Genomic DNA, 16663 nt, shown 5'->3' on the forward strand with positions numbered 1-16663 from the left:
ACACCTCCTTGTTTTCAGAGGTGGCAGAGACATCACACAGATGATATTTGTGGGCTCCAGCAGGGGAATTGGGGTGGGCATGGCTCACACCAAGAAAAAATATGGGATCTCCAGTCTACCTGGCCTAGGAAAGGATTTTATGACAAAAGCACAAAGACTGAGTAATTTTGATTCAACCAACAGTTCTGTTAACAGGTATTTTGTAAAATCAGGACAAGATTTTAGTCTTCCACCTCTCTTCCTGCAGAAAAACATACTGCAAGAGGGGAAATATTTTGATCACCTTTCCAAACAGCTAAAGAAAAGGAACCAATAAAAAGTCTCTCAACAGACACACAAGATCTGAAATTGCTATTCTCCTGAGCTGGGCACCCTAGAATCAGCACACATGTAAAAAGTAATAGGATGTTTAGTGGTCTCTGATGCATGGTGCACAACACGAGACAGGGAGGAGCAACACATCCATACCAGGCTGATGGAGCCATCACTGAGAAAGCCAAAGCTTTGGCTCACCTCCCCTCCCTGTGTTTCCTCCATGGCGCAACTGACAGCCGTGCCTGTACTTCCCAGCCTTCCATCAATGACTACAGTCTTGCCTGTCACATACAGCTTTTGACCAGGCTTTTACAACTCATGTTGGGAATAATTTGCACAGAAATTTATCTCGCACTAACACATGCACCACTCACTCGTGCTCCTGGCCTCTCCACTAAAATGGCTGTCCTGGAAAAGATGAGAAACTGCTGCAAACAGATACAATAGGCAAACTCTGATTTTTCAGATGTTACTGGCAGAAACCGACTACAAATACTGACTGCAGCACTGTTGAGTACAAGAGGAACCAGAAGGGATTGTTTCTGCATCTCCAGAAACACTAGGCAGTTGAAACATAGCTGGTGGGAAGTACAAATACCCAGTTTTCCAATACATCCTTCATGAAAGCCCAACCTGCCCATTGCTCAGGTGACAGAAGTGCAGCATTTTCAGCTTCAGGAAAAAAGCAAAGGATTTAATAGGGATAAATCAAGCAGCTTGGAAGATTTTGTTACCACTGAGGGGAGAAAGCTGCCATTGGATCCCAGAGGAGCAGGCACAAGCCCTGCATATTGATTAGGCTTATCATAAAGAAAAAGCCCCAGAGAATGGGAGAAATCCCACCTGCAGCAGCAGTTGGGGTGTCTCCATTGTGGTCTAAGGATACAGAAAAGGCAGTATGTGTAAAGCCATAAAGCCATGTGTAAAGCTTGTGAAAGCATCTGAATCTAGGCTGACAAAGGAATTTCTCTTTACAGTGGTCAAGATCTTAATGCTTCTTTAAGAGCATTTTGTTCACATTTGTAAAAAGAATAATGGAAGTCGAGTGCTTTGCTTTTCCTTTTTCTTCAGAGAGCCAGAACTGTCCTCAATAGAAAAACCAGGAGCTACAATGAAGCCAGCGAAAAGCCAACAAGATGAAAGACCAGACTGCCTTCCCAGAAGCAAGCCCTCGGCGGCCTCCGCAGGGCGCGCCCGGAGCAGAGCTGCCAGGCAGAGATCAGAGCAGGAGAGCCGCAGCGGGAGCGCCACGGCAGGGCACCGCTGGCACCGGGGCTCCCGCAGCTCCAGGGCCAACCCACCGGCCGCCGCCTCTCCCGGGCGGGCGGGTCCCGGAGCGCTGCAGCGGCACCGCCGCACCTGACACGGCGAGACCGAGGAGCTGCTCGGCGGGGGCATCGAGCACGGGGAGCGCCCTGCGGCGGGAGGCTGGCCCCGCACGGGGGAACACCCCACCGGCACCGGGCACTGCCGGGCACCGACCACCGCAGACGCTCCAGCCCGCACTGCGCCCGCGGGGGCGCGGGTCCTGCCCAGCACAGGTCACCAGCGGGGCCGGGACACCTGCGCGGGCGGCGGCTCTTTGTCTGCACGCCGCCGCCGCCGCCCCGCTCCGACCCGCAACGCCGGACGCCGGCGCCGAGTTTCCCCACCGCCCCACGGGCCGCCCTGCCCCGCCCGCCGCACCCACCGTGATGCGCGGAATGTTTTTCTTGCCCTGGTACGACATGGTACCGCCGGTCCGGCCCGACCCGCCGCCGCCACCCGTTCTGCCTCCGCGCCGCTTCTCACAAAGGCGAGACCGAGTCCGCACCCGCCGCACCGGGACGGCCGCCGCCCGCCCCGCCCACCGCGCCGCCCGCCGCCGCCAGGGGGCGCCCGGGCCTGGCCCCGCGCAGGGCGCGCCCGCCCCGCCCCGCCCGGCCCGGCAGGTGCCGGCATCGACCCCGGGCACCGGCAACGGGCACCGGCAATGAGCACCCACACCGACCCTGGGCACCAGCAACGAGCACCGACCCCGGGCACCGGCAACGGGCACCGGCAATGAGCACCGACACCGGGCACCGGCAATGAGCACCGACCCCGGGCACCGACACCGGGCACTGACACCGACCCTGGGCACCAGCAACCAGCACCGACACCGGGCACCAGCAACGAGCACCAACACCGGGCACCAGCAACGAGCACCAACACCGGGCACCGGCAACGAGCACCGACACTGGGCACTGACACTGGCCCTGGGCACCGGCAACAAGTACCGACACTGGCCCTGGGCATCAGAAATGAGCACTGACACCAGGCATTGACACCAACACCGGGCACTGGCTACGAGCACTGACACCACGCACCAGCACCAGCAACAAGCACCGGCAACGAGCACCGATACCAGCCCAGGCACCAACGGCGTCCAGTCTGCGTCTCAACCCAGCCTGCAGGGATGGCCCACGGGAGCGGCCACAATCAGGGCTCTGTGCTGGCCAAGACTCTCCATGTAGCACTGGCAAGTAGAATGAACATGGTCTGTAACAGAACAGGCTGTCTTGGGCTGCTGGAATGCACCTGCATCATCTCGCCCTTCTTTCACATGCACAAGAATTGGAAGCATTAAAAAACAATAAAATACACCACACATCGGGCTCCAGGAATCCTACATACGACGCAAACACTACAAGTGCTGGCAAGGACTCTTCCAAGGACTTTTTCCCTTTTCTCTGCTGTGACTTTGGTAGAAGGTTTAAATGGTGGAATTGTTTGCAAGTACTCAGCAAACAACTGAAACAGACGATGCTGAGCCTGGCCCACAGCTGGCCAGGACCATGCCAGCAAGAGCTGTACCACAATGGGACAAATCTTCTACTCTTTCCTGCTTGCCACAATCCACTGTGTTGCCAGCAGGTCGTAAGACCCATGGCCACCCTGAACCTTGCTTTCTCTTCCAGGCCAGCTGCAATTCCACTCTTGCACAGAGCTTTGAACACCATCAGCAAAAGATGCTCCTACAGATTCTGCTGCCAGGCAGCTCCACTAGGAAAATTTTACAGCCACACCTGGCAAGGACATTGCTGTAAATCCAATTCTACTTCCTGGCAGAAAAACAAGCCATCTGACAAGCCTGGGTGACCAACACCCAAACCCTCCCTCCAGTTTGCTTTCTGAACTAGAACCTAACAATGGCATCAGGGGCCTGACAAGCACCCTGCTCACCAGTGTGTGCCCAGGCAGAGCCATCTCACAGCACAACCCCGACACTGCAGCCAACTTTGACTGAGAGAAGTGAGTGACAGCAGCGTGGACTGTCAGTACCATGTGCTCTGCAGTAACCCAGCCTAAAGCTTTTACTACCCACTGAGTCTGTTACTCTGTGTGCTTCTGCACACTAGTTTTACTGAATTTGTGTTTATTCTAAACTCAAAAACCTTTCACCAGTTTGAAGTCAAAGTCAGCAGAGGCTCAACAACTTACTTATTACTACCTGGACTGTGAGAATACTGACAAAATTGTAAGGGCTGCTTGGCCCTCCTGTTTCCCTGTCCCAGCTACTATGCCACTGCTGGTGAGCTGCTGCACCCCTGTAGTCAGCAAGAGATGGCTGGAAACCTTCCCCTCTATGGCAGATCCATGGGCAGGGGATGTCTGCAAGCACCAGGCAGTGAATGGGGGAGCAGGGCTGTGCCAGAGCCTCTGCAACCAAAAGCCTGTGGGGAGATCAGGTACCAGACCACACTGTTCTTGTCACAACACTGCAATGCATCAAGAATGGGTCCTGGTCTCTACTGAAATTAGACTGGCTGGGTCTGGGAGGTGAGAAACAGCCTCAACTCCCATCACCAAACCTCTCAAAACTTCACTCACACATTTTCTGGAAAGTTTATCAGTATTCCCATGCCTGGTGGTGCCACATTAACTTTGTCTAGACTCAGAAAGAGCAGCAGTTAATTAGTTAATAATAGATAAATGACTATACAGATGCTGCTGACTTCAACACTTGGACAGTTTCAAGAGTCAAGCTTGAATCAGCCCCCTGGATGCTGGCCAGCCACAGTGACTTCAGATCCCTAGTTTGAAGAGATGTGCTTTCCTCATGGTTGCTATGTGACACTCACACAAATACAATCAAACACCCTGCCCTGGGCCCAAAACATTCAAAACAGAAAAAAACTTTTTCCATAGGATCTCTTCCAGGTGCAGTGTATGAGGCGCTACTCACACACTTTAAAATATCCACTATGAGAAGCATGGTCAATCTGAAAGTTACTTAAAATGGCAATCCTCAGAGCTCAAAAGCTCCTCATGGCTCCAGGTGTTTGTGGAGAGCCACAAAAGAGAAGAGCAGGGTGAGGGGCACTAGTGGTGTGAACACTGAATAGAAGGCGCGTGCTGCTGCAAGGACTTTGGCACCTAAACAAATGCAGCTCCGACTGTGGCCCACCAAAGCTCAGCAGCCTGGCTCAACCCCCTCTGTGGGGACCAGGAGGCTTCTGACCCAACTCTAGTGCAAAGGGAAAAAGCAGATCCCACCACCCTGAGTCCATGACCAATGACTCTTATACAGCACGACCAACATTCAGTGGATATCACCATGGAACTATCTGGGCTCAGATGTCATAATGTTCAGCAGATTTGCCAGGCCAGCCTGTCCCCATGCACACAATCTCCTCCTCCCATACATATTCTTTGCATGAAACCATCCCCTCTGCTCTCCTAGCAGATGAGTTTTCAGGGGTTAACTTACTTCAGAGGCAGTGAATCCAAGGGACAGAAACACCATCCTTTCACCAAAGTGGGGTGTCCTGTGCCCCCAGAACAGTTCCTGCACACCACACCCAGAGCCCCTGCCATGTTCCTGGAAATATCTGCTTCAAGCAGGCTGAAAACAGGCTGTGTCAATGTGGAGCTGGCTATCTGTTTTATACCTGACTGCAAAACCCAGTTTCTTTTCTGCTTACAAATTCCATAGTGAACAACATGTCCTGAGAAGAGCATGATGTTTTCAAGACCACATCAGCCCAAATAACACTGGCACCATCATATCAAAACCCTGGCAGAGCAAGATTGGCCTGGCACCTCAGTGCCCAGAGGCCAGGTACCCCAGAGGCCACTCCTGCCAGCCAGATCCCTGCCACCCCTGCACTGCCCACACACCGGGGCCAGCCACTGCCAGAGCCCAGAGAGTGAGGACAGAAGGAAACCAAGGACCATTGCCACAAGCTAATGTGAAAAATCAAACTACTTCCATGCTAGGGTAAGTTTTGTGGTAAAACATAAGCTCTTTGCAGCAAGCAGGAACTCTTTAACTGAATCCCCAATTTCTCTGGAAATCTAGCCCTGCTGCATAACTCCCATGGAATCCAATATCTGTCTTCTTAAACAGGAGAGTGGGATAACAAACTCAACAGTTTTGCTTAAGTGCTGGCAATAACCTCTGTCCTAGCACAAGCAGCCAAAGAACTGACTCTTATTGCTGTGCTTCAGGCATCAGATTTCTTAAAAAAACACAAACACATATATGTGGGATTTTTTTCAATAAAGACCTGAATATTTAGTATTCAACTCCACAAACTGTAATGCAAGTTTAACTGTTGCATTTGTTATGTAGGAACTAGTTCAGTGGGTTGGATTTGTTCCTATTGTTTGTAAAAGTAACAGACATCCAAATTATTCTCTTATAAAAAGAACAAGTAAAACCAAAACACAGATGCTGAATGGGGTGATATTGAGGTGTTAATGCTATCGAAGTGCTTTAGGATCCCTTCCACAAATTCAGGATTTTAAACTGCTAAAGGCAGTGCACAACTGCAACTTCAGGTTGTGCCAAGCTGCCTCATGAGGCACAGACTGCTGTTGGCTTGGTATTCCTGCTATAAATTGCTGGCATTGGAAACCAAAAAGCTGAATGCTAAAGTCAGAGCACATTTTACAAGTGTCAGAAAAACGAAGAGAGGATCAAGTTAGTCCAAGCTTTGATCTCCATTTGAGGCAGCCCTGCCTGTATTTCCAGGGTGTATCACAAGTTAGATATCACGCACACCAGGAAAAAGCAAAGGACTGGCTCCTCCCAGTCTTCTGGAGGGGACGAACTTTTTGCCTGCTTTCACTGCCCACTAGTTTCCCCTGCATTTCTTTTCCCCTTCCTCTCCAGCCAATAGAGCTGCCCCAGCCTGAGGTGAAGCCACAATCCCATGTTTGTGGAACCACAGCCAGTTGCATTGGAAATGACAACTTAAGCTGCAGAACCATGCAGCAGGAAGGACCAAGTGTCTGGGGGTTAGCACCATGTGCTCCTACCTGTGTGACTGCACAGGAGGGTGAAAATGCAGGGTCTCTGCATGGCTGAGCACTGAGGAGAAATGTGGAGGATGCCTCCACAGGCTTCTGGTTGACCTTCCCAGGCACCAGGTGCAAGGCTCCTTCCCCTCTCCTCAAAGCCCTGTTGCCTCTGCAGATGCCCAGGATTGCAGCTCTCCAGTACCTGTACAGGTATCACCCACCTTCCATGAACATCCTGGCCAAAGGAATTCACAGGGTGCTGTCTGTGACCTACAGAGAAACTCTCTTTTTACTTCATGATAGCAAAGTGAACACAGTAATCCATTCTGGCTAACAAATGCTTGACAGCTCTCAGAGAAAACTACAAGACACTTCAGAAGGGTAGAGTCCACATGGCTATTACTGATGAAAACCTGCACCGAGTTAAATCACTCTTATTAAAAATAACAAATATCCCAGATCAGCATTGAAACTGGCCCCGCAGTGTTGTTCCTCCAAATCTTAAGTCTTGTGTGGCAAAAACTCTTGCTGCAGCAGAACTCAGTAGCAGGGAAAACTAACCTCCTGCTTTGAGCAAAGAGCTCTTGTTCCCCAGGAAGCCCACCAGCCCACAGAGGCAGCTCTCCATAACCACACAGTAGTAGTCCCCTGGGCCACCACGCTAATGACTGTCACTCTCTGTCCCTGTCGCTCTCTGTCCCTAAATCCACTGGCAAAGCTCAAACCCCCACTGACAGAGCAAAGGCATAGCTCCCAACTGCTTTGAGCTATATCCCCACTATGACTTCAGTACACTTCAATATACAGCCGAGCTTTTGTCCTTCCAATAGACTTTGTGATAAAACAAAATAAGGTTGGACCATGTGCCTGAGTCTATATTATGCTGCCCAGTTGCATGACACCACATGTCATCACTCGGCATTTATTCACCGGAGTTGTCTCCCTGTAGAAATGTTGTGGCTTTAATTGTGATTACTATCATTATAGGAAAACAAACAAACAAGGTGTGTTGGTCTGTTGTACTTCCAGTAAACTGTTCACTGCAAAAATTAGAAGACAGATCTGTCTGCTGTCCTGGGCACAGGCAAGTCTCTTACTTTCAGCTTCTCTAATAAACAAGTTGCTTGGGCAAGAGTAGATGACTTGAGCTCTCTCACTGTTTCTTAATCTGTGAAATTATTCAAAGTTCAATTTGCCTTGACAAAAGTGCCTTTGTGTGCCCTGAATCTGTAGAGTCCAACACAGGGAAACTCCCCATGGCTGTGCAGGCAATGGGGCTCAGCATGCACAGTTCATTTCCCATTGCACTGTCCTATACTGGGTCACCTCAAAGCTTGAAAGCCACAATACCAAGTCATACAATTCCTTCTAGCCAGGCACACACAAAAACACATGCATGAAGGTGCCCACCCTCTTAGGCAAGATGTACAGATAAAAGGGGTTACTTACTTAGTGACCCTTACTCTTCTGATGCTTATCAGCTGAAGGCCTGAGAGGAAGAAATCTAGAGGCAGAAATCATCAGGAAGAGAGGAGCTGCTGAAGGAAATCCTCAGCTACAAAACACCGGAGATAAGGGTCTACATAAGACCTTAAAAGGGAACAAGGCTCTTTTTGAATTTTTGGCACAGCTAATAAAGAAAAGCTCACAGCAAAGCATGCAGACAGGCTGTCAGGAGCTTCAGCTCCTTTTCCAACAAGCAACAGCATAAAATTGTTAATGCAGTGGTTAGTTCTGCAGCTGCTACTTAAACCACGTAGACAAGGTTGATACTGACAGAAATAATGTTAATTTTGTTCCAGACTTTGTAAAACAGCTGCAAAGCTCGAGAACATGAATTGAGAAACATGCCAAAGCATGCCAGTAAGAAACCAAAAAGCAGAGGTTGAAGAAATTAAAGTGCAATGAAAAAAGCTCAAATTAAGCATTGCCTAGCTAGACATTCCTATAGAAGACAATGGACACTTAGGACAGCCTGATGCTTTTTCCCAAAATCGAGACAGCTCAAGTTACCACAGTTCACTGCTGTGCTTCCACTAGGCTCATGCTAGTGAGGTTAGGCTTCCAGATCACCAGTGTCTGCTGTTTATCAGGGTTTGCACTCCAGACCCAAGTGGAGGTTTCTGCAGAATGCCAAGACAACCACTACACCTCTCTGTGCTACGATGCAGGTGATTTTTTATTCCATCTTCAAAAATGGGGAGGTGGGAGGAGGTTTGCCCCTGCTCACAGTTGAAAAAGAGTGACTTTAAGATGGCTATTAAAAAGTTCAGCTCCTAACAAACTTATTGACCAACAACAGCGAATAGCCTTACTTGCCTGATGCAAAAATCAGCCACAGGACCACTGAAATCCCAAACAAGATATTCACGCAACACTATTAGCTTAATCATCTTCTTGCCCAACTGCTAGTGCAAATAGGACCAGAACCAGCACAGCAAGCCATCTCACCCTCCAGCAGGAGGACTACACCGTGGAGCCGCATGGATTAATTTATCACTTTCACTTTGGTGTAAATTGAGAAACTTTGTGCCTAGTGATACCTTCAACGCTGTCCGTTCCAGATCAATGTGCAGCCCCCCCCCACGCTGGTGTGGTACTTCTAGTTTGTGTCCATGAGAGGTAAGGATCTGCCTGGTTTGAAGTAGCAGCTCCAAAATCCCCGCTGTTTTTGTTTTTCTTCCATGTTCGGTGCCGCGGGAGTAGCTATTCTTTCATAAAAGTATAAAAGAGTTCCTGCAGCAAACCGAGCCAGCGACTCCGACTGTGCCGGTGCCGCGGCGAGACCGCCGACATCCCGCTCGGCGGGCGGAGCTCCGCGCACCGGGGACGGCCGCGACGGCGCCTTGCCGCGGGGGCGGCGGGGGAGCTGCGGCCGGCCGGGGCGGAGGAGCCACCGCAGCACCACCAGCGGCTCCTCCAGGGCCGGCGCCCGGAGGGGGGCGAGCGGCGGCCGGACCCACCCGCGGCCCCACACCGCCCCCCGAGACCCCGCCCCGGGGCCCGCGCCCGCTGTCCCGGCCCCGGCCCGGCCCCGCCGCGCCGCCGGCCCTACCCTGTCGTCCGCGGCGGCTGGGTCCTGGAGCCGCTCTTCACCGGAGGTGGCGCGGAGGCCGCCAGCGGTCTGACCGGGAACGGGGGCCGCGCCGGGCGGAGGGTCGGGGCCGGTCGGCGGTGGGGCGCGGCGCTGCCCAACGCGCAGTGCCCCGAAGTCGAGGGTCTTGCTCTCGAAGGCGCCCTCGACGTTGCAGAACAGGCCCCCGCGCTTCGGACGAGGCGCCGCCGCCGAGCCGGGCCGCGCCAGGTACACCGGCAGCTCCTCGTCGTCGCGCCGCCCGTCCGCCGCCATCCCCGCCGCGCCGCCAGGACGGGACGGACGGGGCGGGATGGGGCGGGACTGGGCCGCAGGGCGGGGCAGACCCGACGGGAGGCTGAGGGGCGGCGGGACCCGGGTGGGTGGTGCTCGGTCGGAACCGGGGTCGGCTGCTCCGGTGTGCCTCGGGCCGGCCGTTGCTGTGCGGAGCTGCCGCCGGCCGCCCTCCTGGGACGCTCCAGCCGTGAGGACGGAGCGGAGCACGGGAGCGCCTCGCCTCTGACCGTGCGGGGCGCTTGGCAGACGGGCTGTGCCCGGGCGCACCGGCAGCGGCCCCGACAGCCGCGTGTCGGTTTTCCGCCGCCGGTACGCGGTGCAGCCCGCAAACCAGCGTTCGCTCGCAAGCCCGGCGCCGTACCTCGCTCTGCTCGGGCCGTGGTTCCTGCAGACCCACTGCGGGTAGGCGGACGCGACAGCCGGACGGAGGCAATGTCCCCTGCACAAAGGCTTCGCTGCTCCCAAACGCGACCACGGCTGCTCCTGACTGACTGCACAAACAAGCTCCGTGTCTTGGCTACTTCAAGGTGTTGCTTGGAGAGCTCCATTGCGACTTCATTTCAAAAGTACTGGAGGCCCGAAGAGCAGACAGACAGCCAAGACTGGGTCTTACAAATGCTAATAGCTGTGTAACAGTAGTAACCTGTGAAATCGATCGTGAGCCCCAAAACTGGAGCTTTGACTAAAATCGTTTTGTTAAGTGCTCATTTCTTTATCTAGAACAAGTGTGCATGGTACCTGGGCTCGACATACTGTCAAGTGATTTCTCACACCACATTTTTGTGTTATGAGATATTGTCAGTCATGTTTTTTTCAACCTTTTCTGCAAAAACAAAACAGTGCCATTATCTCTGCCAGTCCCCCAAGGGCTGGTGGTTCTTAAGGAAAATCCACATGGAGCCTGACCCATCATGGGTCAGAAAAATGACCCTGTGATTAAGCCTGGAGAGGCAGTCTGGGGGCACTGGCTGACTGAGGCTTGAGGCTGTGTGGGAGGAAATGGTTTGGGATCATTTCCCTCCTTTTCAACGCTGGGAAGCAGTCTGCTTTTCTAACTGGACTTGTACCAGTGTCATTAACTGAATCATTTTTTTTCTCCATCTAAGTGGAATAATCTACAGTAACTTGAATTTCTGAACAATTATTCAGGTCTAAAGGGTTAGGAGAAGAGAGGATGGACTAAATATAAACAGACTGTGTCTGTAAACTTGGAAGAGTTACTTTAAAAGCCTTGTGTTACACAGCACAGTGAAATACTGATCATTGTCTGCCCTTACTTTCTCTAAAGCAACACCAGAGAGGGTTGCATTTGGTAGTTCTTGGGCTCTTACGTCAACTTTAATATGCAGCTGCCCCAGCATTGTGGCTTCAAGGTGCTCAGCACCATGAGTGTAATGTCTGCACCAGAGCCGCGCTGCCGCCTCACCAGGATGTGCCAGGAGAAGAGCCCAGCACTGTGACATCTCAGATGCAGGGGCAGCAGCAGTGGCTGGCAGCTAGAGAAGGAAGTATCCCTTCAAATAGCCAGAAAACGTTTGTTCCGGAGTTTTTTCTACTCCTATTCTCCTGGCAAATGCCCCTCCTCTGTAACGGATGTTTAGCAGCAAGACCACCAGTACTGGCCAAGCAAATGCACACAAAGTGGCTGCCCACCAGGTCTCTACCTTCCTAAGGGACTGCCTTAGCATAAAGGAATTAATCCTCCTGCTGCAAGTGGGATCCACTGCACAGAGGATGAAGCCCCCTCTCAGACAGCTTCTGCCCCCGTGAGAGGGATGTGCTGATGCTGGAGCCGGCGGCTGGCACGCTTCACACGGCGAGCGGAGCCCCTGCCTCCTCGTGGCTGAGCAATGGCATGCGAGGAGTGAGCCTCTCCCGGGAGGAGCAGCACTGCCGGCTGCCCTGGGCCTGCGTGCGCTAACCACAGTGGAGTTAGAGTGAACCCCTTGTTTTGGCTGGGACACCTCCGTATAGCTCTGCAACTTCATGGGGAGTTAAAATTCTCTGGAACAGGGCCTGGCCTTTGTCTGATTCTGCAAACATGCAAAAATTTCAGCATTGTACTTTAATAGCAATATTTATTTAAATCCTGATTCCAATGTTTATCTTTCCTAGTGCCTTGCTGCATAGATGGTTGCACTGAAATTATCTGCAACAGTAAAGGAGTACAGGGCTCTTCTGGGGAGTGAAGGCTTTAAAACCTGACTTTTAATGAAAATCATTCCCTGTATAAAAGACAGTTCTTGATTTATACTTTTCAAATTGCCATTCACTTCTAATATCTTTTTTGTTAGGTGTTGTAAGGCTACTAGTTCAAGAATACCATGAAAATTGAAGTTTGTTTTCAGTGTGTGTTCACTGCATAGTTGCTTTTGAGCCCAGCAGAAGGCATTATTTATATTTCTGTATATGTATGCCTTGGATCAGATGTAAAGCTTTTAATTATACAGTGCCAAAATGTCTGCCTCCTGTAGTTAAGTAAATGTTCTCTTCTTTAAATCACATGTTTATATGCTCATGGACAAAAATGTTTGTCAGGCAAACGGTCATGAGTGGTGCAACCTCAAATCCTGCTGGCAAAGCAGCTCTCCTCTCGCTTCTCTGTACGAAGTAGATTGAAGATAGAAATCAGGGAGGGATCCAGTGGGAAGGCTGCTTCCCCTGCCTGAGCCCAGGGAGGATGGAGATGGTAGGCATGTGAGCTCACGTGCTTTGTGCTGCCACGGACTCACCAGAGCCAGCCATCAGTCCTGGAAAGGTTTCCTTGGCTCAAGGGCTGGGTTCCCATCCTGACCCCAAAACAGAAGTGCTGTTCCTCCTGGGTCAGGAATCTGAGCTGAGCCTGACAGATGGGCACCCCTGGTTGTCTCATGAAGGAATAGAAATAGGCTGCTTTTCTGATCTAGGGAGCAGCATTTATTTTAAGGGAAATTCTGTAGTGGCAAGCTTCTAATTCATGTCTTTCTAGTTGAGTAAGAACTGTCTAAGGCACACTGAGAAATGGAAATCAGTCATGTTACAAGGTGAGGTGCACTGGTTATGAATGGGGGAATGGTGCAGCCTTCTGGGAAGTGGTCTTTAAGCAAATCCCTTTCTGCAAAAGGATTAGTTAATAAGATGGGACATAATCACCCCATTTGGGGTGTGCATTTTCTTGTTCTGTGCTCTCAAAACCCCAGTGCTGGTTTTCTTTGTCCTCACTGGCTGCTGCCAGAGCACAGGCTGGGTTCCGGTCAGAGCCTGTGCAGGAACCGCAGGCTCTAAACGCCGAGCCTCGGAGTACCCAGTGAGAGGCACAACGTAGCGTGTCACGTTCTCAAGCATTTTCTTCATGGGGCTGTCAGGCTTACGGTTATCTTTTAAATCTTTGAAGAGGAATTCAAATTGCCAACTGAATCATTCAAATTTGACAGAGAAGTCAAATTAGGTCATTTTGCTTGCCACTGCCAAGACACTCTTGTCCTCCAATACGTATTTTCTGATGACTTTGCTAATTTATTTTCCATTTGTCAGGGCAGTGGGTAGTTTCTTATTTGGAAAAACTCTACATCCTCTGCTAGCAAACTTCTGCGCCTTTTCCCAGCTCCCAGATGCTTTGTGCAACATCATTCTATCTGTAATAAAAATTAAAAATGGTTTAAAATAGAAAATGGTTTAAAAGAGTGAAGCATGTCCCAGATTGTGACACGTTGTTCACATAATGCCGCCTGTGTCACTGGAAGTTGCTCGTTACACCAGGAAGCATCTCAGGCTCCATAGCTGTGACTACAATGCTCACTAGACTCAGAATATTGTGTTATTTGAAGGAAATAGACTGTTGACATTAGCTGGGATTTGACCCCTTCCTTCACCAAAGCTGACAAGCCTGAGCTGTGTCCTGAGTGAGGACATTTCCTTCCTTGATGTCAGTTCTATACAGAATGGTCTTACACTGATTTTCCTGTGAGTCTGGAGGCAGCATATCTTTGATTGCATGCGAAAAGGATGTGATGTAATGACTGCATAGCATTGTGAGCAGGATAAATGCACATCAGCTTTCGTAGCTTGTTTTCTTCTAATGCCTGTGGGTTCAGCTGGAGAAGCAGCAGGACAGTGGTAGTAGCAGGTTAACACTGATTTCTTCTGATTCCTACAGGATTTGATAAAACTGCATCCCTTTATTACATGCATGATAAGTTGCAATGATGAAGTAAGTCCTAGTTGTCTTGTTTCATGCAAAGTTAGAGCTGCCTTCTCATACTCTGCAATCGTGATTTACAAGTGTGTCCTGTTTCTGGAGGCTGACAGATAAACAGGGTTGTTCTATTATCATTCTTGCAGCAATGTCAGGACAGCCCCTGGCACTGCCTTTCATGTGTCTCAGGGAAAGTCAGGCTAAGTACAAATGCAGAAGAAACAGTGAAGGAGTTAAGAAAATCTGATTGTCCCACTTACATTTAGAAGCAGAGGTCAGAGATGGGTGGGCTTCTTTGTTCACTCAAAAAAGGCAGGTTTAGGACGGGCAGGTGACTGATGAGCCTGCTATCTCAATCAGCTGGGGAGGGCCAGTGGCTGATGCCTGCATCACCACACTCCAGTTTCTAAACTTTCAGACATAGGCATGTTAGAAGATGAGACAGACCTTTGTGATCCTCCAGCCTGCTCTGCACATTGGTCCCTGGGGAACTGCTGTGCACAGGGTGTTGTCCTTGCTGAAATCCTTTACCAAAGCCAAACCACTGCAGAGTCAGAAAGCCAAAGCATTTGACTCTGTCAAAAGCTTGTTCAGTATTTCATGCCAAAACCACAGGGAGAGTGGGTTAATAGTGTGGTTATTTCTACTGCAGAATGCTATTGTATTGTTGGAGGGAGTAACTTCAAGCAACACACACAGCCTGACTTCAGCATGTGTCATACTAACAGAGACCACAAATCTGATAAGCAGCTGGAAGTTATAATCTTCTGTGCTTGGTTATTCCAAGAATATTTCTGAAATGCAGTAATCCTTTTGCTCACAGATTTTTTTAGTGCTGAGCAAAACCCTGTGGAAAATTCCAGTATTTCCACACATGGGGTATTTTTTTCCTCCTAAAATGAGTTGCTAGACAAAATATTAAGAAATTGTAATAGTGGAAAAAGAGTTCTGAAAAATTTTCTGTGGGGAATCCAGACTCTCCTTCTCCCTCACCAAGTCCTCCAAGGAAAGATTACTGTCTTCTCAGTGCCGAAGGACTCCCGTGGCACTGCAGGCCTTGCAGTCAGATGCAAACTGAGTGAGTTACGAAGTTGTTTGGGACAAAAGGCACCAGAGATAAGTAACGTTTTCAAGAGGATCAGAAGCACAGATCTGGCATCAGTATGAAACCCCAAATATTCCAACCTGCCTAGAGTGTGCTCGGCCCACCTGAACCAACAAGGAGGAAAAGGTGGTGACCCTGGAGGTTCTGCACATCAGGTGAGCTCCAGCCACCTTCTATTAAGATGGACACACCCAGAGATGTCACGCCAGATTTCTAGGAACAGCCAAGTAAACTTGTAGACACTTCTGTTGTTTGCATGTCAATAGGTACCTTCAGGATCACAGTTTCAGGAATGGTGAGATTTTAGCCACTGTAACATCTGTCTGGCTTGGTGTGGTGCGGGCTGTTAGGGCCTGGATGAGATGGATTTATGTAAGGAAGCACACATTCCATATAAGTTTGAAGCCCAGGATATTCTGACAGACACGTGCCACCAGATTCACTTCAAGAGCAGTCAGCCCACTTCCTCTGAGCTCATGTTCTGCATCTCAAAATCAGTCTCTTTCCACCCGATCCTGTTTGTTCCCTGCTTCTTGTATGGCATTGTCTAGCATCTTCCCTAAGCTGTGAAGCCTGGTTTGGCTGGTCTCACTGTGTGTTTGGCCTCTCTTGTGATGGCAAATGCTGACTTGCTTCCAGTCATATCTGTTGTTGTGACTACCTCTCATTCCAGCTTACCTTAGGGATCACCAGCTACTCTCCTCTGTGCCTGCTTTTACTCCCAGAAATGAGTTGGAGGATTAAGCTGAGATTTCCTTGTTTCCATGGTGTTGCACTTGACCTAATCAACCATTGCAGACCTAAAGTGTCCTTTCTTTCAACCTCTCTCTCCTTCAACCTGTAGCTTCAGGGGAGCACACTGATGCAAAAATGGGTGGTGTATCTAGAGATAATTAGTGATTATGTGCCAGTGATTACAAGCCTGTAACAAATAATTAGATGTAGGCAGAGTAGAATCACAGTGGATTTAAAGGTACTATGTTTGCTTGTTTGTTTATATGGCTCCATGTGACTGTGAGGAAGCAAGCAGTCAAATATACTTTTGCCAGGCTGGTGAGGCAAACAGAGCTGCCATTTGTGCATTTTTTGTCATGGCCCTGCACAGCCTGGATAATGCACAGAAGTAGCTCTAGAAGTACTGCAGAAACCAGGCTGAGACAGAAGATCCTAGTCTGCTTGCCTGTCAGTCTGTTTGCTGCTGTTTTGGAGGAAAACTGTATTCTGTAAATTGGAGTGACTGATGCCATGCAGAAGCTCTAACCTGTGCTTGCCATGGCTGGGACTACTTCTTAATTTTTCACTTAATTTTCATACCTCCAGCTGATCGAGTTATGTTAGAAATTGTGTTCAGTCTGTATTTACTGTCCAACCAAATTCTCCTTTGAAATCAGTGTTAAACTGTCCTACCATTAAGGACTGGTGGGCTATCCCT

General features: G+C 50.1%; 1 protein-coding gene across 2 annotated transcripts in view; it reads right to left on the reverse strand.

Annotated features, from left to right (window-relative positions):
• The window catches only part of DPYSL3 (dihydropyrimidinase like 3), a 28243-nt gene extending 18289 nt beyond the window's left edge, over window positions 1–9954 (reverse strand). The window contains exon 1 of one of the 2 annotated variants that reach the window (XM_071443691.1): window positions 9638–9954. In XM_071443691.1, coding sequence (XP_071299792.1) covers window positions 9638–9931 — 294 coding nt within the window. In that variant the 5' untranslated portion in view covers window positions 9932–9954. Of the gene's footprint in view, window positions 1–2005; window positions 2167–9637 lie in introns of those variants that run through there. The other variant, XM_071443692.1, reaches the window with a different exon arrangement.
• Between the last annotated feature and the right edge of the window lie 6709 nt (window positions 9955–16663).

The sequence above is a fragment of the Agelaius tricolor genome, unplaced genomic scaffold (assembly GCF_023055355.1).
Source record: "Agelaius tricolor isolate 1412-34295 unplaced genomic scaffold, bAgeTri1.0.p SCAF_18, whole genome shotgun sequence".
Classification (NCBI taxonomy): domain Eukaryota; kingdom Metazoa; phylum Chordata; class Aves; order Passeriformes; family Icteridae; genus Agelaius; species Agelaius tricolor.